Source organism: Rhipicephalus microplus, chromosome X (genome assembly GCF_043290135.1).
Source record: "Rhipicephalus microplus isolate Deutch F79 chromosome X, USDA_Rmic, whole genome shotgun sequence".
Classification (NCBI taxonomy): domain Eukaryota; kingdom Metazoa; phylum Arthropoda; class Arachnida; order Ixodida; family Ixodidae; genus Rhipicephalus; species Rhipicephalus microplus.
In genome coordinates this window covers 429,254,423-429,279,002 of record NC_134710.1, presented here as the reverse complement: position 1 = coordinate 429,279,002, position 24,580 = coordinate 429,254,423, and the positions used below count along the sequence as shown (strand labels likewise).

The 24,580-nt window shown below is 43.5% G+C and overlaps 3 protein-coding genes across 8 annotated transcripts in view; 1 reads left to right on the top strand and 2 right to left on the bottom strand.

Annotated features, from left to right (window-relative positions):
- Window positions 1-24,580, top strand: part of LOC142776555 (uncharacterized) — an 81,561-nt gene that overhangs the window by 22,384 nt on the left and 34,597 nt on the right. For 2 of the 6 annotated variants that reach the window (XM_075880424.1, XM_075880426.1), the window contains 8 exons: window positions 6,958-7,009; window positions 9,565-9,614; window positions 17,026-17,068; window positions 17,745-17,794; window positions 18,801-18,837; window positions 20,110-20,174; window positions 22,506-22,575; window positions 23,556-24,062. In XM_075880424.1, coding sequence (XP_075736539.1) covers window positions 6,958-7,009; window positions 9,565-9,614; window positions 17,026-17,068; window positions 17,745-17,794; window positions 18,801-18,837; window positions 20,110-20,174; window positions 22,506-22,575; window positions 23,556-23,618 — 430 coding nt within the window. In that variant the 3' untranslated portion in view covers window positions 23,619-24,062. Of the gene's footprint in view, window positions 1-6,957; window positions 7,010-9,564; window positions 9,615-17,025; window positions 17,069-17,744; window positions 17,795-18,800; window positions 18,838-20,109; window positions 20,175-22,503; window positions 22,576-23,555; window positions 24,063-24,580 lie in introns of those variants that run through there. The other 4 variants (XM_075880422.1, XM_075880421.1, XM_075880423.1 and 1 more) reach the window with 3 other exon arrangements.
- Window positions 1,420-2,536, bottom strand: LOC142776554 (uncharacterized). Its single transcript, XM_075880420.1, has one exon. It carries the CDS (start codon window positions 2,389-2,391, stop codon window positions 1,813-1,815), a length of 579 nt encoding a protein of 192 aa, XP_075736535.1. The 5' UTR covers window positions 2,392-2,536; the 3' UTR covers window positions 1,420-1,812.
- Window positions 2,887-4,812, bottom strand: LOC142777062 (THAP domain-containing protein 1-like). The gene is made up of 2 exons (XM_075881360.1): window positions 4,747-4,812; window positions 2,887-3,330 (listed from the first exon to the last, which is right to left on the bottom strand). The coding sequence occupies exons 1-2, from the start codon at window positions 4,810-4,812 to the stop codon at window positions 2,887-2,889; spliced, it is 510 nt and encodes a 169-aa protein (XP_075737475.1).

The following is a 24,580-nucleotide window of genomic DNA, read 5'->3' as shown; positions in this document are numbered from 1 at the left end:
GATTGCATGCCATACCTATTATTATTAAACTCCCATCCAAGGTTTTTTAAGCAGTGTTTAATGAATCTTAGTACATACTTGCAGCATCCAGTTGCTTGTATTCATACAGAACTTAGTGAGCCCTTAAAAGTTTTGGATACGTCTAAGAGAATATAGATATTGTACGTGAGCTCACACTCGCTCGATTTAATCTTGAATAATTTAAAATCTCGCCGATGAAAGTTCAGAAAAACACCATTTTTCAGGCATAGTGATGCTTTGTAACGCATCAGTTTGAGTGATATTGCAGGAAGAGACGCAAACACAACGTAGCAGTTTTCTTAACCACATGCTACAGAGTCACAAGGGACATGTAGTTTTGTGTTCCTGCACTTTTTTTTTTGAAATAGAGAAATACTCCGCACGCAGCGAGTGCGCCTTTCAAGCCATTCAAGGTGGACAGCTCCACATGTTTTAACATGTGATACACAGTGATACACAGAAGTGCTACGGCCTCAAAAAAAGCAAAAAAGGCAACGAAACATGCCTAAAAGGGGGGGGGGGGAGAAAAGCTATGATTGTGGGCCACATTGCAATGCCGCGAATTAAATTCTTATCTCATCCAAATAAGTTATAATGTACATGCTAGCACCACTCAATCCCTTTGTGAGCATTTTTTTGGACTAGATTACTTAAAATTTAGTCTGTGGTAACCAAAAGCATGTCATGACTGGATACAACCACATCTTCTGCCATTGAGCTGCACATGGACAAAACAAAACCAGTTTATAGTCAATCTTTGCAAGATTTGTTACAATGAGAGTCAACTTGAGGTAGGTTAACAAATACAACACAGTATATGAACAATAAGGAAGGATTACAAATGAGTGAAGAAATAATAATAGAGCTTGACAAAGTACTGCTGTGAATCCAGGTTCGGGAGCCTTTTGGTAGCGTGAATGGTGTCCGGAGATGACCAGGAAAAAAAATTGCACAAGTATTTACACGGTGAGTACAAGTTTGGTGGTTACGTCTTTGAACGAATCACACAGTGAGCAACAACTTAACAGCGCACAACATTGCCTTCTTGCTCAAGGCTTTTTGTTCGCGCACGTGGCGCCCCTGAGTGCTCAAGTCACACAGCTGCAGATTACCAGTTTCACGGTCCGTGCTGTCATCTCCCTTTTGATCCTGCAGTCATCCTCCATTTGTGGGCTCGTTTCCTGGCCGGAGCAGCCGCTTTTCGGACTGAGGCGGAAAGTGGAATTGCCTGCGTGTTTGAGATTTCAGTGCACGTTAAAGACCCCCAGGTGATCAGAATTACTCCGGAGCCCTCCACTACGGCGCGCTTCATCGCCTGTGTAGCCTCGGCACGTTACACCTCACAACCAGTCAATCATCAGTCGTCGGTGCATTAAAATGTGCCAAGTGCTGTGTGTTCTTTTAGGTGCGGAGCGTAACTGCGAATGCATCTTAGGCTTGGGCTCTGTCCCTCCATAGTCCGTCGTCCGCACGCCACCTGCGCATGCGCCCAGGAAGACGCCGGCAACACTGTCGCTCCAGGAGCCATCTCAATGGTCGGGGCTCGTGCCGGCCCAGGAGGACACCAGCAACACTGTCGCTTCAGAGCTTTTAAAGTGGAAGCGGGCTCGTCTCGTGAAAGCAAGTGCGTGCGCTGAAAAAAAAAAAACTCTTGCACTTCATTGGTGCATTGCAAAAGTATATACTTTGTGATAAGTCGCAAAGTGCTGTTCAGATGGAGCCCCGTTACGCTCCGCATTCTTCGCAGGAATCCCCTCGTGGGAAAGGGCGTAATTTTTTAGCTTGCCACATCTAAGGCTCTTGTTGTGGTTTGCCACTTGACTGTTGCATGAGAGAAGACTGGAAGTTGCTCAGGATTGCCGTCACAGTCCAAATTTGGTTAATCAGTGGAGCCAAGGTTAACGGTATGGGTCTATCAAAAATGTGGAATGCCTTTATCCGCTGTATCCGCCGCTCCACGTGTATCCGCAAAGCAGCAATCTCCTTTGTAGATTTCACTTCCTCAGGTGAGAATGTGCCACCCTTCAGGAACGGCGGCAGGTTCAATTTCACTCCCTTCTTTTCCAAGAGATCTTCGATGCGAAAGCCCTTATCTGCCATAACAGCATCTTCGTCGTCAAACTTCAAGTCTAAAAAACCACTCCTAATCACACACTCTCTGTCTGAGCTGGATCCTGTGAAAAGCTCTGACATAAAGGCGACAAGGCCATTAGGCAGGACGCCGATGAGTCCCTTGAATGTGTTGCTCGACTTGTATGGGGAGTACGTTGTAGACTGTAGGGACAAGGATGATGGCACCTCGCACTGTATTTCCGTGGCGTCCAGGATTACTCGAGTCGATGAATACTTTTCCTTAAACTCGGGTGGCATTGTAGCATCTACAATTCTTCTAGGAGCCCACAGAGGTAACAGGCCTAGTTTGGCATACAGGAAGTTAATCCACGATGTGCATATTCGGGACACAGTTGACTGGGCAATGCAGAACCTGTGAGCCAAATCATCTTCAAACAGGCCGAGGCGCACTCGGACTAGCACCAAAAACAGCTCATTTTCCGTGCTTAGTTTTCTCTTCCGCCCTCGCGATGATCTGGGTTCACTGCTTTCTGTACGTTCTGAACGTAGAACGTTGCACCCATCATCACCGGGGTTCAAGTAGACCAGAAGTTTTTTGAAATGGTTGTAGCTTGGCAGCCCAGTGTAAAATAGCATGTCTTCGTCGCAGTCCTTGAACCGTTCCACTGTGAAGGGAGCCGTTCGTTCTCTTTCAGCAGCAAGTTGGTAACTCAAGGACGCCTTTTCGAAGCCCAGTTGCCCGATGATTCCTTTTGCAGCAACAAGCTGCTCCTTGATTTGGCAAAGCTCGTCTCAAAGCCGTGCGATTTCGTTGTTTTTCTGTTTTATCGTTTCGGCCAAACGTGCATTTTCCCCTTCAAGTGAGCTGTTGAGCCTAGTGGGTTCCTCTAGACCTACCGGTGCTGCCTTCACTTCATCTGGGCTATGCATAAGCTCATCGCCTAGCACTCCTGGGCCTAGAACCGGGTTTTGGCTTCTTACTTGTGGTGAAGCACGTGGCTTTGGGGGCTTCCGTTCTTTCTTTTCCTTGGAAAAAGCAAAAACTGACGGAACTGCCGAGTCCCGAAGGAGGCTGCGGCCACTCGCAACGCTAGGTATAAAGTCCGATGACCTAAAATGCTTCGAGCAGACCTTCGTTGACTTGCCGACTTGAAATTCCGGGCCTTCATCCCTCTTGATCGCAACAATCCACTTCTTGTATATCATTGCATCTTTCGGAAAGCGGTGGAAGGATACCTACAAGATATAAGCAAACAAACATTCAGTGCGACGTCATGAGCTAGGTTTCTCTTAGCTGTTTGATTGTTGTTTACAAACACAGGCACTATCACAAATTCATCTCACAAAGAATAGAGGTCACACTAATACGTGCATTGCAGGACTAATGATGCACTTGTAATGTGACCCACCCCCCTCAGTTTTTTCTGCGCACACTCCCCTTTTCTAGCAGCCTTTCCTAGATATGGCCCTTCACAGCAAGCCTTAAGAGGCATTAGTCACTTGTGGACACTGGGGGGAATTTAAATCAGTTATTTTTTATCTCCAGGTAGCTTCAAAGGTTTCTATGATCTGCGAGTCTAAGGCAGCCAAAAGGCAGAATCCCGTACAACTAAGTTATGGCTGCCTCCACAGCTGTATGTTTGATAATGCAACATGAAACATTTTTCAGGTGAGGTGAGTTGCAACACAACCAAACAGCTGCAACACAACTGAGCCGAAGAGACTAAAATGCAGAGAATGAATCCCGTCTCACGAATAAATGGAACTGCCGCGCTCTGAACTCATGCAGAACGTCATTCAGTCAAGCCCTGGCGATACTCATGGTGCCAGTTTTCCAAACCTACGGCAGCGCGCCCCGCTATCTTTTCGATTTTATTTCGTTAGTAAAGGAATATCGGTGAGAGAGGACCGAATGGAAAAGTTGCGTCCGCGCACGTTGGGGGAACTGAAGTTAAGCGCCTGAGCAGATACTTTTCTGTTCGAAAGTGGGCATAGCCCTCATCTTCCGAATGACAGTTTTATTGCTGCGCGGTGACCGTACTTGGGGACACAACGGAGCCTGAACGCGGACAAGCAACCGAGTTGCCTTTCTAGGATGCGTGTACGGCATGTTACTCGGAGTAGCGGAAGCTCTACACGTCTCTGTGCGCAATCACCTTCAAAAATAACATTTATACGTCGTCTACCTACATGGTGTAATCTCATCACAAAACAGCCCGTCCTAACAATTCGGTTCTATCACACTAGTTACCCCAACAGCAGCGGCGCACTCTCCACTCGACTGCAGAGAATCACCGGGGCTCTTCGATTTACCATCTGGGACTCGCCGCGGGTAGTCCGAGGATTCCCCGAAGCCATAGGGAAATTCGAATGCCGGACAGCTTCTCGGCGAGTCCGAGACGGTAAATCGAAGAGCACCACTGTCGTGGAGAGGGCCGACGTAGTGAAAACACCTAGCCGCAAAGCTGACAAACCTATAAAAACACGGCCTGTCTGAGTAACACAGAAAAATGGTTAGTCCTGCATTGCTCTCGTGCAGCCCGTGCACCGCGGAGATTCATGCAACCTAGAATGTGCCCATAAAGCTTCTGCACGCCATACCCTGTTTTGCGTTTAAATGATCGCTGCGAAAACGTAATTCATGCCACATACCTTGCTCCCATCGCTGTCTGTGACTCCGCGCTGCTTGCACAGCGGTACACAGCAGTGTACTGGCATTTCGCCAGCAAAAAAAAAAATCTGACTGCGACAGTCGAAGCGTCGAAGCGCGTACGTTCCGTGGTACGCTCGCATGCGGGTCGCCCGTGCGTAGTGGTCGAGCCTCGCCAGCATCAAAATGGCGGATAGGGTACCTGCTGCGTTCACTAGATGGCGCTGTTAATTTCGCATATTGCCTATTGCAGAGCCAGAGAAAGTTTTTCTGCTCCTATTGGAGCAAGTGTGTTCCAACGACAGAGTGAGGGCGGGTGTCAAGGTGTTCCAATGAGAGAGTCTGAGGGGATTCAGAGTGGGAGTAACTCCGAGGAGCAGGAAAAGTTGCTCCGCTGAAATCGGCACATTGGAACTGAACCCTGCATGACCCACTTCCTTTTGACACGTTTGCCCACTTGGTGGCACCACAGAACAACTACATACGTTGGCACCGCCACCGTCGCGTGATTCGCGACAGTTTCGAGTCGGGAAGCTCCAGTTCCTTCACGAGCAGTTGATCGGATCATGTCACTGACACTGAAACTGCTATGTATGAGTGGTAGTTCAACAGAATTCGACAGCGGAGTCAGCGGATTGGAATAACTACACGTGAGGTGTTCTGGGCAACTCAGGGACTTTCGCTTGCTCCTAGCTTCCATGCTTGCTCCGGCGGTGTGGACTGTGTTCCAATTGCGTATTTGGAGGCGTTGCTCTACGCCAGAGTGGAGTGCTCACTCACAGAGTCAATCGGCTGCTCCGAATCTGCCATTTTAATTCAACATTATTTTGTCCTTTGTCTCCAGGTTGCACTATGGCTTTTGTCATGACTATAGACTAGCCCAAGTCTCCATAATGGGTGGAAGCACAAGGCGGCAATGTCTGGTCGATGCAGTGCCGTGGGGCCTGAGAACAAGAAGGAAGGCTCAAGAACTTATTGCCTGTAGGGTTCCCACTAGACAGTTATTGCTCGTTATACTCAAGTGACGTCCTGGCGACTGAAGAGCCATCTATCCGCATCTTTCTTTCACCCGTAGACAGCTCACTGCATTCAAGTGTCACTGAATATGGGCATTGGTCTTCTCTCTGTCAAGGACACGTCGCAGATGACCTCGAGAAAGTGTAGTGAATTGGGAATGATTCGACAGGTCTCTCGGTGTGACCCTTCATGTTTGAGATTTCTGGCTACATCTCGCCAACTACACCACCATATTTCTGTGAGAGACCAATGTCTACCTTGCAGTAGTGGGTGTCACCTACTTTGGCTATCATTGGCTACTATTCATTTCAACTCGCAGCGTGGTTGAGATTCTCTACCAGCTCAAGATAGGCAGTGCCACCTGCCAGAAACATTTCATAGCCGCCCTTGACAAGCACCGTCTTGGGTGCTTGATTGGTGAGTGCCGCAGTAGAGTACCGTGTTGCGATGTTTGTATGCACGGAAGCAGTTGTCTTCACTTTTACGAGTTCTTTCGCCATTGGTGGAGTGGTTCTGGCTGGTTCTGGTTTGGCAGAAGTGCGCGCAATCTTGTGGCCTCTGGAACGGCAAAGCAGAGCGAAGACACCCTGCTTTGCCGGAAAAAGGTGTCATTTCTTTTTACCTTACCTATTTTTTCCAATATATTACATAGCGACAGTTTATGGACTATAATAGTATTTCTTTCTATAAGGCAGAGTTACGTGATGGAATTGAAGCAAAAATGCACAAGGAACAGAGCTGCAGGCATAATTTCTGCACTAATTTTACAATGCCATGCATTATTGAAACAGGTCAAGACCAGCCAACAGCACTAAAAGGCTGGACAAAAGTAACTATACAGACCGTGGCACTGTTTCTTTGTCACGCTATATTTTAATGTAGTTTTCTTCTCTTAATTCTTGCAGAAGAACATGCCCACATTTATATCCTTCTACAGTTCAACAAAGTAGTGTCGCATAACTTTTTTTTTGTTAAAGGTTGTTTGGTGTAACTACGCTGAGCAATTCCTTTTGTAGCTTAGATGTTAATACTTAGTCTGTTCAAACTTTGGGCTAGATGGGTTTCTTCGTACTAGTGGATGATCCAAATGCAAGAGTAGCAAATGGTGCAGCACTGTTCTAGCTGATGTAGTCTAGCGGTTTTTTGGTGCTTCATTTTGTCCTCTCATGCATGTCTTTCTTCTGTTACCATTCCAGCGGGGAGCAGGGAGCGTGCTGCGGCGAAGGGACCCTCCCAGCGGTGGAATCCGTGAGTGGCTTGGAAAGAAATTTGATCAATACTTGTTTACTAGTTTCGACATTAGCTTTATTGATAATGCAGGTTTATGAGCATTATTAGAGGAGCATTGCCCAGAAAAGCAAGACCGACTGTACAAAGTATTCAGTATCTAAAACATTTGCCTCTTGGTGCAACGGTCTAATAATCCAGCCAGAAATGTCAAAATTAAGACTATTGTGTGTTGTGAAAAGCCAGATGCACATGCTAGTGCAGCTGGATGATGATTGAGTATCGAAACTTAAAGACTCTCTAATACACGTGTGCACACACACACATGCACACACACACACGCACACAGAGCAAGGGGCATATGCCCAAACGCTGCTTCATTTCTCTGTGACCATTTCATTCTGGGTTGGAAAAACCACTAATTCTACAGCTGTGTGCTTCAGCTGGTAGGGAAAGAAGTTGAATTTTTCTTGGAAGGTAGAGTACTGATCGCAAATGCAATAGACAACTGCAAAAAGTAGGTTTCACAGTTCTAGCACCTCTAAATATTACTATAAGTGTTGACAATTTAATTTTTATGCATTGTATAGTGCACACACTGACAAATATTGACATATTTAGCTCGATGACTTCAAACTGTGGCTGCAGTATCAAAACTAGCGTGATGAACGGTGAAAGCATAGCAGAGCTCATGAATTACATGCAGCTTCTATGAGATAATCCAACATTTGGCACACAGAGACCATGCACACAAGGTGGCCAGACATGTCTGGTTGTTCAATGATCACACCTTCTGGTGCTAGTGCCTTTTACAACCATCTCACAATCGTGGTGTTAGTCATCTTGTTGCTCCCACGACATTTACTAATCACCTATGCTTCTTCTAGTTCTTTCTCGTACATTTAACACATTTGTACTTTATATGTAACATTATAAGAATGCTGACTGCAAATTTTTCTTACAAAGGCTGCGCAATAAGTGGTAGCATGGATGCTAGGTGGTCAGCCTTTGCTAGGCAGTCACCTTTGGCGACACTCTTTCACTCTTTACGGGACCTGGAGTACGGTATTTCAGAAACAAACCACACATTGTTTAAATGCAAGTCATGACGCTCTAAGACATGTTAAATGTCAGTACCACTGGAGCACTATTTTCAGTCAATCGTAGCTCTCCCCATACATAATGAAGCTCATGAATGCAGAGAACCAAGTCATTGCAAAGGGCCAAGATGTTGTAGCTAAAGGTCTATGATAACAATATCGTTTGCCCCGATCTATAACAACCCATCATGTTTTTACATTATTAGAATAGCCTGCTCAGTCTCAGCTGTGTATGCATTTCTCTGTTGAAGTATCTTTGGGCTCATGCACATTCTTTAAAAAAGGTACGAAGCCCTGAGGACAGGACAGGACACAATGTGCACGCGTTTTGGCGGGATGCCACTGAATGTTGTTCAGTAGTAATTGTGAGGGATTTCCGAAGGCCTGACAAATCTTGGTTGAAAGCAGAAATGGCCAAGATGGGAACAGTACACACGAACTCGAGGCTCTAAGAAAAGGAGACTCATTATGTACTTTTCTTGAAACACATTCATGTGCACTGATATTTGGGTTTCATCTTTCATTTGTTCAAAACCACCGGCTACTAGATTACCCAGAGATTGCTTAGCACACATTTATTTGTCAGTTTTGATCATACGGAGTCTTTAAAGTGCTGGTGGTGCCCGCCATGGGGCATTTGCGTAGACATGTTAATCACATGACTTCTGAGCAGGTGTCCTTGTCAATATGTGTGCCCCTGATGTTATTGCATGTTTAAGGTGTACGTTTTAAACAAAAGCAGGCTATTGTAACAGTTTGTGGAAGTTACCAGGAAAATCTCAAAGTTTGGGCAGCCGACGATTTCTCCACATTTTTTCTTGAATTTCTTACATATAATTTATACCTTCACTAAACAAGGGACTATACAGTTAAGTGGGGAGCGAATTTACACTCGAGGCATTCTCCAACTAATCAGCTATCTGCACCGTAACCACGGAAACACTTGAGTTTACTAATACAAATCTAATACAATACAAAAGTGAAGCTGTGAAAAAATGCAAAACATTTGGCTAGTGTTCACTTTTGACCAAGTGTAGTGTGGAAAGGACACGTTTTAGATTAAAATGTGAAAGGACTCGCGCTTCCTGCAAGCAGTGGTCTGGGTGTATTCGCGTGTTTTTCCTATTCTGCAAATTGTTGAAGGAATTGGCTTTGTAGCTTTTATTGGGGAAATTGTGGTTGGTATAGCATAGAATTTCAGCTACGCAGTTCGATCAGCATGTAGGCTGTCTAGCTATTACTATGTGATGGACAATTTTCACTCTGTGCCGCTGCTCCTCTGCTTCGTCGTAGAATGTGAAGGCAAGGAGGCATGACTTTAGCACAACTAAAAGGCAGAGAGAGATACTCATGTCAAAGCTGTTCCTGCTTTTGACATGGCTGAAAAGTCAATGAAGAAATGGGAGAGGTTATTACGTGGCCCTACTGTGTACTGTGTTTCTTTGTACAAGTACACAAAAAGTAGTCTTGTTTCAGTATCAAGACCTTGCGGAGTATGTGAGGTCCCTTGGTGCACCCTCAAAGTCGTGAGTGAATTTTTATGAATGTTGGCTTGCTTCATGTTCACAATGTGCTTTGTTGTCATTGTAATTATGCGAACTTGCGGACAATGATGCCAAGACCAAAGTACCTATAGAGGATGTTATCAGATGTAATTGTAATGCAAATGTGAAGAAAGAAATGTGGATGAAATAACAACTTGCTTCCGGCAGGATCTGAACCTGCGACCTTCAAATAGCACGTTCGATGCTCTACCGCAGATGTGGTGGCAGTCTACCCCCCGTCCACTTTGCAGTGTATATATGTGCATTTAAACATGGATGGATGGATATGGCTCTACCCTTTAGATCGGGCGGTGGCTAGCGCCACCAAGCCGTAATACTTAATGAACGAAAAACTAGATTTTTTTTTCTTTAAATAGTGAGGTTCAGGATTCGTACTTTGCAGTGAATGGTTTAATTTTCACTCGTGCCTTGACTTTAGCCACCAATCGGATAACCTCCTTATAGTTAATTCTACCCGCTTAAAGTCTATCTTGCCCTCCCTGTTCCTAAACCCCAGTGCTTTGAAAAACTGTGCGCCATCATCCTGAACTATAGGGTGAAGCCCTTTACAGAACATTATCAAGTGTTCGGCACTTTCCTCTTCCTCTCCACACGCACTGCATACTGTGTCTACCCCTTCGTATTTGGCTCGATATGTCTTGGTTTGCAATACTCCAGTCCTCGCCTCAAACAGTAGAGAACTACCCCGAGGATTATCATAGATCCTTTCCTTGGCAATTTCCTGCTTAAAAGTTCGATAGATCTCTAGTGCGAACTTCTTAATCATGCCGATTCTCCACATGTCGGTCTCAGCTTCCTTCACCTTCTTAACCGATAATTCTGTTTGGTTTGGCCCCTTGCTGTTTTCCAAGTATTTACCAGTCAATTTTCTGGTTCACTTCCTACATTTTGTATCGAGATTCTTCATGCACAAGTAGCTGAGTACCTTCCTAGCCCAACGCTCCTCCCCCATTTCTCTCAATCGCTTCTCAAATTTTATCTTGCTGCTAGCTTCCCTGCCCTCAAATGTCCATCCCATATCACCTTGTTCTTTCTTATTTGATGTGTTCCCATGAGCTCCTAAGGCATGCCTACCTATTCCACGTTGCTTAATTTCTAATCTTGCTTGAACTTCTGATCAAGCACAAGACCGCATTGCCGAACGTCAGACCAGGAACCATGACCCCTTTCTATATTGCTCTCACAACATCATACCTATTGTAATTCCACAGTGCCCCGTTTTTCATCACCGCTGCATTCCTGTTAGCTTTAGTCGCCACGTATATTTCGTGTTCCCTTAGGTACTCTGCCCCATTACTTATTTAAACGCCCAGATATTTATATTTATCTGTTATCTCTAGCGTGACCTCCTGTATTCTAAGCTCACTACCTTCATTGTCATTAAAAATTATGAGTGCAGATTTTTCCTTACTGAATCTGAAATCTAACCTATCCCCCTCATTACCGCAGATGTCCATCAATCTCTGCAAATCTTCCTTGTTGTCGGCTATTAGCACTATACTATCTGCGTACATCAATGCTGGTAGTGCCTGTTCAATGAGTTTTTCTTGTTTGACAAAAGAGAGGTTGAAGCCCAGTCCACTTTCCTCTAATTTGGCCTCTAATCCTTGTTGGTACATCATGAATAATAAGGGTGACAGAGGACACCCCTGCCTAAGCCCCCGTTTTACCTCTGCAGGCTTGGATATCTGTTTTTCCCACTTTATAACTGCCTTGTTACCTTTATAGATATTCTTTAAAAGATTAGTGACTCCATCTTCCGCACATAGTGTGTCCAGTATTCCCCACAAGTCCTCTTTAACCACGCTATCGTACTCTCCCTTGATATCCAAAAATGCTAGCCACAGAGGCCTGTGTTTCTTTTCTGCTATTTCGATGCACTGCGTCAGTGAGAACAGATTGTCTTCCAACCTCCTGTGTTTCCGAAACCCATTCTGCAGTTCCCCCAGCACCCTCTCATCCTCTATCCATGCCTGCAGTCTTTCCTTCATAATCTGCATCGCCAGCTTGTAGACCACTGATGTCATTGTTATAGGACGGTAGTTGCTTATGTCAGCTTTGTCCCCCTTTCCTTTATAAATCATGCTCATCCTGCTAAGTTTCTATCCATCGGGGACTTCTCCATCGATTATTATTTTACTCACTGCCTCTCTCAAAGCCTGCTTAGACTTCGGATCTAATGTCTTTATCAGCATAATTGGAATGCCATCTTGGCCTGTTGATGTGCAACTAGGAACCCTCTTCTCAGCCTTGTCTCACTCTCGCGAAAATGGAGCCATTGCGCCACTTGATTCATCCTTGTCTATTGTGGTGCATAAAGCACTTCTTTGTTGAAATTTTTCTGACACCCTTGTTCTTATATATTCAATAGCTTCGTCCCCTTCTAGCCTAGCACCTTGGGCTGTAGTTATAAACCTCTGCTGTAGGCTCGTCTCATTTCTTAGGGAGTTTAGATGGTTCCAAAATTTTGCAGTTGCCTTTCTATCTTTTTTATGTATTTCTGCCAGCCACTGAGCTTCCTTTCTTCTAATCTTTTTATTGGGAGCATCGGTCTAATCTTTCATTGAGAGCGTTGGTCTAATCTTTTATTGAGAGCGTTGGTCTAATCGTTTCATTGAGAGCGTTGGTCAACATGAGAATGTTGGTCAGCGCCACCTGTTGCCATTGCGGCGAGTTTGATACACTCTTTTTGTGTGTTGTCGTCACGTAGCACGTAATGTTGTTACGAGCTGGCAGCTGACAAGTGATCCCTCGTATTCTAGCTGAAGGCATCAAGTCTGAGTCTGCCATAATGAGACCCTCATCATTAAGGAAGGAAAGAAGTGAAAGTCTTCTTCGAAGGTTGCAGGTTTGGATCCCACTGGCAGCAAGTTATCATTTCGTCCACTTTTCTTTCTTCATATTTTCATTACAATTACTTCTTATAATATCCGCTTTACTTCTGTTGGCATCATTGTGTGTTAGTTCTCATAAATATTGGGTATAACAAAGATAAAGAGCCCTTAAACTTACACTTCTTTCCCTCATTTGTTGTCATTAGCAATTCTGTGCCACTGCATTATATAGGGCCCTATTGGCCACCTTAACTGCACTTCTGCTGTGTTTTGGCCCATTTAATTTTATACATTAAGATAAAGACAAAGGTGAGATATTATGGACTTTATGAAGTGTTAGCCCCAAATACAGTAGTACTAAACATTGTGGAAGGGTTTGGTCAAGTCAGTCTTGTAGGCAGCAAAATATGGACAATTGTAATCATTGTTTTGTATATCTCTATTACTTGCTTAATTTTTCTACCTAGTAGTGTAGTGTAGTGTAGTTTAATCATTTTATTGCATCAATCACTTGCATGTTGCCATTTACTTTATTGACAAGAAGCTTGAATAGCTTCAACTGTGCAGTAACTGCTCTAGAACATGTGAGGATTGAAGCTGGCCCGTCGCCATTGCGCAGGCTTCTTCGCCTATTTCTGCCAACCACATGTCCTAACATGACTCTCCCCCTCCTCCATGGTTCGTTGGCACCAGGGGAGCGGGAGCAACATTAACCCTTCTCACTCGGTAGCAGATGTTGACTGTGGTGTCGTGCAAAGTCTCCTGAGACGTTTGGCACATGTGGCAGAAGTACGAAACTCTTTGGACATCGAAGCGTGAGCACAAATTTCTTTCTGGTCCGTCGGTTCTCTTTGTTTGGAGTTCGTTCGGACTCGCCAACAGTGCCTTGTGCCCACGACGAAGGCTTACCTTTCGTGGCCCCTTCCAATCGCTAGGCCGAAAAGTGGTGCAGTGTTTTCGCGCGTGGTCGTACTACGTCGACCGGTACCTCTCGAAGCTAACGTGAGCGAAGTTTTCCCTTGCTCGAGCGATCGGGCCCTCTTGTCTTTTATTATGAGAGTGCGCAGCTTAGTTGTGAGGGCCTATTTCTCTCAGCGTCGTATTACCGTGAACCCTTTTGTCCACGGAGATGTGCTCGCGGCACCCTTTGGGTTGTACTTTTCGCCCATGGCATAGATAAGTCTCATTTGTTTTCCTGCCTCCTTTTGCAACGGGCGGTGTACTGCGTTTTTTGGTGTTGCCATAGGCAATAAAGTGTTGTGACTTGTTTGAGAGCAGTACTGTGTACTTGCCACGCGGCGCTCGGTGCCTTAGCTGTCTGAAGAAACGTGTGCAGCGGTGTTAGTCACGCAAGGCGACGGTGAACGCAGTCGTATTGCTCGCTAAGACCGAACCCACGCTGGTTGCCGTACTCCTTCGGGATATGTGTACACTACAAACATGAAAGGGAAAATAGCTATCCATCAATTCATAGCCAAAAACTACAAGGAAGTTCATGGGAATATCTTGGGGAAATTCCAAAAAACACTTTTGAGTTGGCTGAATACTAGCCGTAGTTTCGGATTTGTACTTCAGTCTAAGAGAAATTGTCTGTGAAGAAGCTTTTCTTTCGGAGTAATTTTTATTAAGTTGTTCAATAGTTTTCAGCTGGAAATGGGTGAATGGCTTTTTTTCCTTTACTAAAATGTTCTTCTACCTTGTGGGTGCAGCCATGTTGTGTTTATTTGGCAGATTGTTTTTTCTTTATCTTATGGCTCCATCGTATATTAACCCACATTGCTGTGACCCTATAGCAAGGGGCACTACACTTTTTTATTGGTTCTACCAGCAGTGCTTCTGAGCCCTAGCAACTGCGAAGCACAGTGCTTCTGTAGGGTACGAAAGCTATCATTTGAGACAATGTAACTACAGTCTTGTGTGTGAGATGATAACTCACACACAAGATAACTGATGCTGTACAGAGACAAATTGATCAATGATAACTGGATGCTGTACAGAGACAAATTATGCGCACTGGCAAACCGGTATATTTCACTTGTTTCGGTCAAAAATGATAAAACAAACCCCTGGTTTACTAAATCCATCCGGCAGCTCAGAAATAAAAAGAAGCGTCTATGCTGCGCGGCTAAACGACTTGGTACGTCCTCTGCATGGGAGGCGTACAAAAATGTTCTGAAAATATACTGTTCCACAATTAAATCAGCTAAACTAAAGTATTTCTCTAATGATTTGCCTTCCCTTCTGAAATCAAATCCTAGAAAATTCTGGAATCAAATATCCGCGGAACACGATGTTAAACAGATTTCCTTGCTAGATGATCACCATGCTCCCCTCTCAGATAGTCATTGCACCTCAGCATTTAACACCTTCTTTTCATCCGTTTTCACCCGGGAAGACCACGTTGACGTTCCGAACGTTCCCGATCTCAACATAGGTTACATGCAACGTATTGAAATAACGCCTGAGGGTATCGCACTTCTTGTCACTAATCTTAAACTATCTACTTCAGCTGGCATTGACGGTATAAATTCCAAACTTCTGAAAAACACCCTTTCTGTTTCTGTTAATATCCTGTATCACCTTTTCAGACAATCATTAGCAACAGGCCAGCTTCCCATTGACTGGAAGATTGGTAAAATAGTCCCTGTGTTTAAAGCCGGCGATAAACATTCACCCGAAAGTTATCGCCCCATCTCTCTCACGTGCATCTGCTGCAAACTCCTGGAACATATAATCGCTTCTCATGTTTTCAGGCACTTAGAATCTAACCATTACATTTTTATCAACCAACATGGATTTAGAAAAGGTTTTTCGTGCGAAACACAGCTGCTGGAATTTACGTCAGAACTACATTGCAACATGAACAATAACCTTCAGACTGACTGCATTTTTCTCGATTTTTCAAAAGCATTTGATCGTGTACCCCACTGTCGTCTGATTTCTAAATTATCTGCACTCCGATTGGATTCGCTCACTTTATCTTGGCTTCGAAACTTTCTTTCACTCCGCCAGCAGTTCACGGTAATAAACAATATCCAATCCCCTCCTTCCCACGTAACCTCAGGTGTACCGCAGGGGTACGTCCTCGGCCCCTGCTGTTCTTAATTTATATTAATGATTTGCCAATCAGCACCTCATCTCGCATGCAAATTTTCGCCGATGATTGCATTATATATCGCTCAATAACCTGTACCGATGATCACATAACGCTGCAAAATGACCTCAACAAGATTGATGATTGGTGCAAAAAATGGCTTATGTCGCTAAACAAGCAGAAGTGCAAAATTATGTGTTTTACACGCAAGAAACATATTTCTAGCCATTCGTACATAATTGATGACTACCCTCTGTCGTACGCATCATCCTACAAGTACCTCGGTATTCATTTCACACCAAATCTTTCTTGGTCACACCATATCACCACCATTTGTGCGAAAGCTTCAAAATCGTTGGGTTACTTACGCCGCAACTTGCATAGCTGCCCATCCCATGTTCGGCAGCTAGCTTATCAGACCTTTGTTCGACCACAACTTGAATTCGCCGCATCGATCTGGTCCCCACACCAAAATTACTTAATCAACATGCTTGAAGCTATTCAAAATAGGGCAGCCCGATTCATCTCACGAAATTACGACTACAATAGCAGCATAACGGAAATTAAACTTTGCCTTTCTCTTCAACTGCTGAGTACTCAGCGGGATATTTCTCTCCTATGCCTCTTCCATAAGTATGTTTACAGTAACAAACCATTCCCATTCCAACTCGATAAACCTTGCGTTACATCTTGTAGGCTGCATAATAACTTAAGTTTCACGCGATTATATGGGTCAACGGACGCCTTTAACTCATCGGCTCTTCCTCGCGTCATCCGCTTCTGGAATGATCTCTCGAATGACATTGTATATCAATCAGACCCCGAAAAATTCAGACAACTTCTTCACTCTTTCTTTCAGTCATAGACACTTCGATTGGTTCCTTTTTACAAGTATTTGTTGCACCTCCTGTATCGTTCCAGTGTAATTATATTCATTCGTTTTTTTTACACTTTGTGACCGCCTGCATTTTCCTACTTTATAATGTTCTTATACACACGAGAAAAACTCTCTTATCGCCCTTTATTATCCTGTATTTCTTAAACAAGAACAAATTGCTTTCTGCGCGCTGCTCTAAAATATTATTGGCTACGTGTGTGCTAGGTGTTTTTTAGTAAGTGTATTGCGGATATTTGTTCTCCTCCCACCAGCAATGTTCTGATGTGTAACTTCAATTGACTTTTTGTACATTTTTTCTTTAGTGACATATAACGCGTTATTTTTTTGTTGAGTTCTTTCAAACTTTGATGTTTCCTTACGGTTTTGTCGCGACACTCCCCCTTTGTAACCCCCCTTACACAATGCCCTGCAACAAGGGCCTGTAAGGTACTTTTAAATAAATAAATAAATAAATAAATGGATGCTTGCATGTTACAACACCACCCTTGCGTCCGGCGATAACTGAGAGTTTTGAAAAACACTTTTCACTCGGTTGTCTACGTGCAGAAAACTGAACTTGGCAGCCGCTGATGATGCAGAGGAGACTTTGGTGAGTGTGAAATGGGCATTTTAAGGATTCAATTTTTCAAATATGGACCCTAGTGCACCATGTGAAGCTTTCCATTTTCGTGCACGATAAGGTTGTGCACTAAGAGACTAAGTTTCAATGTGACTTTTAAGTCTTGTATTTTGCTGATGGCTGCTGGACGCACCTATTGCGAGTGTAGTTGTTTCGCACATATGACAGACTGGAAGGATAGCTTGTGTACTTTGTACACCACCGATGCGGCAATTTCCTGTTCAGCTATGCGTTCTGTAGTACAGGGTCACAACTGTTGCAGGTTTTCACCGTCTGTCGTGTCTTAAGAGTAGGCATTTCACTTTTCCACTACCTTAATTTTATTAATTAGTGGAATTTTCTTAATTTATACAGATTAATTGCTTTAGTTCCATAGATTTTCAGTCCACCGCCAGTTTATCTCTTTTGTCAAATAGAAATACAGGAACCGTATAAAGTGTCTGTACTTTCATATATTCCTGCTATATCACTTCCCATGTTACAAATTTCGAGTGTACAGTGTTTTAATGAAATGGGATATAATGAAACAATGCTTATAACACGTATGATGCAATAATATAATTCAATAATTCATTACAAGTTTTTGTTTTGTTCTAACGAAGTCTTACAGACATCATTGTAGGAGTGTCTTTTCTTTATTTTTCAGCTGCCATGGTCTACTGATTTTGACTCCCTCGATGACCTCGAGGAGACATTGTGAGTTTTTTTATTTATATTTGGCAACAATGCTAAAAAAGGCAAATGCAATTGAATTAACTGAGGATCAAGTGCAATAAGATTAGTAAGCCAATCACCAACATAACCACGTCATCTCCACATCTTTTTGTTTAATTAAGGTGCTGCGAGATCAAAATAGTAGTTGGCAGTCTGTTACAGACACCACTACTGCTTATTCAAGTCTGCCGTGATAGTGTAGCGGTTAAGGTGCTCGGCCGCTGACCTGAAGGTCGTGGGTTCAATCCCCGCCGCGACAGTTGCATTTCGATGGAGCCGAAACGCTAGAGGCTCGTGCACTGTGGGATATCGGTGCACGTTACACCAGATGGTCGAAATTTCCGGAGCCCTCGACCACGGTGTATCTCATGATAATATTGTGGTTTTGAGACCTTAAATCCCAGGTATTATCATTTTACTGCTCACACAACTTTATCTGATGCTGTTGCGGATAAAGTTACTCATGGAGCTTGGCTGTTTTTGATGTACGAACGACTTCGATTTGCAGAGATCGTCAAAGTTGCGATCAAAGTTATTGTAAAACAGGATGTCGAAGTTGGCAGCTGTCGCTATCATTGCATTCAGTTTTTACTTCGTAATTTACTGCGCGCAGGAAACCGAACATAGTTGTTGGTGCTACCGAGTTAACGGCCTCAGTGAGTGGCAGCGGAGCACACAATCATTCAACACACTATGAAGGATTGTGCGCTTATTGAATGATTAATCGAATGTTGCATTTATAGGGTATCTCAATATGCCACTGGATTAAAGTTGCAGCTGATGGCCTTTGACAGACATTCTGTCCTTCATTTGATTTGGTCTGATGCTGTTGTGGATAGAAGGCATATTTATAAAGCTTCATTTTGTTTGATGTACAAGCTACTTGTATTTGCACATATCTTCGAAGGTATCAAATGGAATGTGAAAGTTGGCAGTAGTGAGCATTATTGAATGCAGTCATTTCTGCTTCATCATTTACTCTGTGTAGGGAACCAGGCATGGCTGCTGGAGGCAAAAATGAATTGGTGAGTTTTAAAGGGACGTGGGTTTGTAATCTTATGAATCTACTGCAAGGGCTTATATTAGGTATTGCGAGTTTCAATGTGAGTATACCAGTGCAAGAAGAGTTTTAGGAAATCTAAATCCGAGTGAGATATGAAAAGCATATACTTTTTCGGGTGGGAGCCGAAGTGAGTGAAGTTTTACTCTTTTAATTTTTCCAACTAATAGAACGCTGCCTTACATTATGGTGACAGAATCAATGCAAAGTAGCAGCACGAGTGAGCAACTGATGCTTGTTTTTATCGAGCTCTGCGCCACAATGAGTGTGCAGCGGGGTGGTGAAAGCCCCGTTGGCTCGCCTAATGTCTCCTTTGGTCTGTCGCACTGCAAAAATTATGCATTTTTAACGAATAAAAAACTGTGATGCACACACACGCACATCCTCTTGAGCAAATGTACGTCTGTGTACTTCCATAGTGCAGAAACACTGCACCTTTTTCCCATCCCTGTCTTTCCTGCCCTTCTTATTTTCCTGTGCCTTGTCCCTGTGGTTGGAGAATGAAAGTGGGGAAAGGCCCACTGAGAAGCTCAAAACATTCGATCATGTGCGCCTTGGGTATGGTATGTCCTTACCTTTGCTTCCAAGGTCGTACGATGCTCCAGTGTTGCGAGAAAAGAACATGATTGGCGCCTGCCATGACGGCATTTTTCTCTAATTTCTCTCAACCTCAGTTGAGAGATGAAAGGTGAGTGCTTGGGCGGTCTCTCTGTCACTTGGGGGGGCACGGGGCTTTCGGTTTAGTAACTCTGCTGCAAGGAGCCCTTCCATTAAATTTCAGAGACACATTTTGATTTTGATTGATTGATATGTGGAGTTTAACGTCCCAAAACCACTATATGATTATGAGAGACGCCGTAGTGGAGGGCTCCGGAAATTTAGACCACCTGGGGTTCTTTAACGTGCACCCAAATCTGAGCACACGGGCCTACAACATTTCCGCCTCCATCGGAAATGCAGCCGCCGCAGCCGGGATACGAACCCGCGCCCTGCGGGTCAGCAGCCGAGTACCTTAGCCACTAGACAGAGACACATTTTCGAGAGACAACTACTCGCACACTAGTCTTGAGATTAGATCGGAGGCTGAAAAAAATAAAAATTAAGGAAAGCATTTCTATGAACACTGTATAGTATAGCTACTGTTGGGGCAGTTTTGTTGGCACTAATACAGTCTTGCCTGTTGCTGTAGTTCGTGTGACCTGACACATGAAAGTTGGCATGCTGTGCTATATTCCAGGACGAAACCCTTATTGCACTAGAGAATGCTGTAAACCAGTTTCACAGGGACTTTGAAGAATATCGGTAAGCATCATTCTAGTTCCTACTTTCACACCGATAGCTGTACGAAATCGCAACCCTTTTTTGGTGCCATAGTAGTCTGCCACGGCTAGTGCCCCGAAAATTTTCAAAAATAAGTAATAAAAAATAGCCTGGATAGAACAGGGTTCGAACCTGGGCTCTCTCCGTGGCAGCCCAGTATTCTACCACAGAGCCATGCAGGTGCATGAAACTTTAAAGGGGGAAGGGGGGTCCTTAAGCTTCTCCATTAATGGTTGAACGCCGTTGGGATAATCTATTCCTAGTGCGTAATTCAAACACTCGGTGTATGAAATCTCCAACTTGCTATGCACCCTCTACGTGGCAGTAAGGATGTGGTAGCATGTGTGCCTTTTGTAGTGAGCAACTGGCTTTGAACAATGAAATCATTGTTATAATCCCATGTTCTGATGCCGGATGACAATGCACGTTTGTACCACGCATTATTACGGCAATAGTTCGTTTTATAGTGAAGCACGTATACAGGACACATGTGTCTGTAGAGCATGAAGGTTTTTTTAACTTCTGACTGTATTCACAAGCAGAGGCGTGGATGGGTGGCAGAACACCCGTTTGGCATGCAAACGACCCGGTATCAATCCCCACTCAGACCCAGAATGTTTTAATTTATTTTATTTGCATCTTTCTCAATTTTTCGGTCATGCAAACATAATTTTTTGCTCGCAGCCAACGACACCGACATTAGTATTTCTACGAAACGAGCTTTTCAACTCCATCGTGTTAAAAGGTTTTTCTCTCTCTTGTCCATGTCTGTAATACAATTCAACCTCTATATAAACCTGATAATTGTGAAATATCTGTTATAACAAAGTACATGAGTAGTCTTGTAGTATATATAGTGTTAGGAATATGCCTTTATAACAAAATTTGTATATAACAAATTCACTTTCAAGTAAGACACAATCTTGTTAGTATGAGGTTTGAGTGTATAGCCTGGTGGAATAGTAAAATAAGTATTGTGCATCACGCAATGGGAATCGCATAAATAGTTGGTTGTTTAAGTCTTCTAACCCCTTAAAAACAACTCGGGCATGATTCTTTGCGGTAAGCCACCGCATAAACAAAGTGCTCATAATGCAACAAAGTGCACATTCGCTGCAACAGATGCAAAGCATTTATTTCAGCATTACATTTTACAGGCACTAAGTGCAAATGCTTGTTTCTTGAGAAGCTTCTGTGTAAATGTATCTAGTCTCACCACTAATATTTTCATTTCAAAATGCTCTATGGTGGTCAAGGCAACCTGCAGTATTTTAAAAGGCCCCTGAAGCAACTTTTTGACAACTTTGTGCAAACGCGTGAGCCGCTAAAGCCAGCTTGAAGAATTGTTTGCTGACAGATTTAAGCTATGGTTCAACTGCGTTGTGTTTGCAGTGTAACTATGTGAATGGATAGATTGTCGCAGCAACTCAGCTGAATGAGTTTCCAACTTCTCACACCCTTTCTATGTAGCGTTGTTACATGTTAAGGAGCGCCGGCAACGGGTCTTACTGGTTATGTCCAGTCTTTCGCTTTACCTTTATGGGCTCCATGTTAGTGTGCACTGCTTGACGGTGTTTATCTCGGAGTTTCTTTTATCCGACGCAACGAATTTTTTGAGCAGAGTTGAGTGTTGCAAATCTAGTGATTGGTGACTTGCAAAGCTGCGACATGGCACGAGGCATATAGTGGGTGTAGTCTCTTCAGCTCGTTAACACAATGAGCCTCGGACTCTGGCTATCCAATCAACGCCAGGCTCCACATGCCTGCAGCTCTAACTTTGCCCCTAAAAATGCAAGCACATTGACAGAGTTTACGCTAATCTGTGTTCAATCTCTAATACTTCTGTTTGTCCGCATGCTTTTGAGATTCTTACGTAGATTGGCTGGTAGTGTACAATGGCTTAGCTGAACAGATCCCAACTGCTCCGCGTGCTTTGTCACTGTTGCCCGGTGGTGTGCACTGCAAAATGCACTTGGTGGAGGCCACCTCAGTAAGTGCAGCTAGATATTTCACAAGTTGAGGAGACAAAGTGGTGATGAGGAGGAGGGTATAACTAGAATTGCTGGCAGCTGCCTTGATGCACTGCCCGCTGCTGAATTTGTGGTGCATATGAGTAATGGCAAAGTAGCCTAAATGCTGACTGAATTTCAAAAGCTTTCAGGGTCCTTTCGATTCCAAGGTAGTGGGGGGCCACTGCCATTGACTCCCCCTTCCTCTCGCATTCTCCCCTTAAAGTACTCGCCTTTGCCTTCTCATTTAGGCTGTAAGCAATCAATATCTATCAAGAGGTCATTCATGTGTTCACTGTTACAGGAAAGTGTTTCGGAAGATCAAGAAAGGCGGCTATATGAAATCGGAAAATCCCGTGGAACAGTGCACCAAAGTGAGTGTCCAGTTTGTCTGATATAAGTTGAATCAATCTTCTAGGTGTATTATCAAGTGTTTCACAGTTTGTTAAACATTTGTTGTTGGTCACACTGTTAATTGTACAATGTTAGTCGCATATGAGAACCATTGAAGCTGTTAACTGAAAATAATAAGCTTGTGGTACTTTGTTTTAAATTTAGCTTTCTTTGAGTCTTGCCTTAAAAAACTGCTTATTTTTTCAGTTTGTGGTGTAATTACATTATTGCAACTTTACCTATTATTGTTCTTATATGGGTTGTACTAGTACATGTATAATGCCTTGTGTATCCCTTTCTGTTAGGTTTTCATTTCTGCTATTAGAAGTAACACCATAATAGCGAAGAAGTATCTCTTCCATCAATGTTGCACAACTTGTATATAGCTTATTGTTTTGACTGTAATAATCAAACAGATAGTGAAGGAAAGGAAAGCATAGAAGGAAGTTATGTGTAAATATTTGATTCCAAGCAACGGTAAAGAGAAATAAAGTTTAGAAAAAAACATGCTGCTAGTGTGATACAAATGCTCAACTGCCACGTTAAATATGTAGTGCGCTGCCAGGTGTGTTACAACGCACTAGTCGTGTTTAAAGAAAAAAAAATGGCTTTAAGATATGGAATACAAATAAGAAATGAAAAAAAAAGCTTTCTTTTACTGCAACTTGCTGCCGCAAGTTCAGACAAAGGTGCCACATGTCAACAGTGTACGCAACGAAGTTTTCTTATGTCTATGTATTGAACACGTTTACAAGTGTTTTGGACTTCTGCCATATTTTTCAAGTATTTGTTAGCGATTCATGCTCACACACTATGCAGCAATATCGCATTTGACTTCCGTATTAGACTAGTTTGTCTCAAAGTTTCCCGTAATTTGTCCTGTATCGCTGTCACTTGTTTCCAAAAATTTTCACGTTCAGTTTTTCATTTGCTTGAAGTGTCAATGCATTCATCTCTGCAGTACTGGATGAAACTTGTCGAAACACTTCAGAGTTCCTGCAGCGCAAATGCGAAAGCAACGTGAGGAGACGTTTAACTCCTCCTGTTCGGTGCCTCATAATTAGGCTTGTGTGAATATTCGAATGCTTCGAATATTCGAACGAATAGTAGAGTATTCGCATTCGCTTCGATTCGAATTTAAATGATTGAATATTTCGAAGTATTCGTGATGAACGAATAAATGTGTGCTAAACCGCATGTAACTGCTTGTAAAGGTGGCTTCACTGCAGTATAGCAGTGATAAGACGTGAAAGCACCTCATTAAGAGAAATTTGCTTTGCCGCGAAGCCCTACTTCAAATTTAAAGGGGCCCTGCAATACTTTTTGAGCATGGTCAGCAAACGCTGTCGATCAGTAGTCGAGGCTACCAAGAACACATGAGCTAGATATTATGGCGCAGCACGTGACCTGAAGGGCACAATATATTCTCAACGGCAGATAAAAATTGCTCTATTCTCTCGGCAAATGGTGCCACAGTGTCAAAAAACGCTCGTCACAGCGATTTTAGCAGCTGTTGGCTGATTTGAGCATGGTGCACTCGGTCGTTACTGGAGCCGCTGCGTGTGGCCGCGACATGTCTCTGCGTACATGCATGATCGCACTGAAAATTCGTGAATTCAAAGTAAAAAGAAAAGAGAGAGAAAGAGTGCTCAGGGTCACAGCACGCAAGTGACGTATTTTCCTTCCCTATGCTATTCTTTGCTGCTTTGCTTCTAGCACTTTCGTTGGGACGAGAAGAGAGAATGCAATTGCAGCATGTAGCTAATCTTTGTGCCTCGGCTCACACTGGACAAATTCGAAAAATTTTTGCAGTGGTTAATTCATAAGTTAATAATCTTCTTTAGTGAATACATTCTATGGCAACTTGAAAAACTGTTGCAGGATTCCTTTAAATAAACATGACGTTGCCGCTACCATCGTACGCATCGGTCGCTGCCGCTTCTCCCCTCAATATTAACCTTAATGCGATTGATCATTTTCTAATCT

Coding starts and splice junctions, on each gene's coding strand:
- LOC142777062 (XM_075881360.1), bottom strand. CDS start 4,812: ATGCCAGTACACTGCTGTGTACCGCTGTGCAAGCAGCGCGGAGTCACA. Junction 3,331..4,746: donor CAGACAGCGATGGGAGCAAG/GTATGTGGCATG, acceptor TATATCTTGTAG/GTATCCTTCCACCGCTTTCC.
- LOC142776554 (XM_075880420.1), bottom strand. CDS start 2,391: ATGCCACCCGAGTTTAAGGAAAAGTATTCATCGACTCGAGTAATCCTG.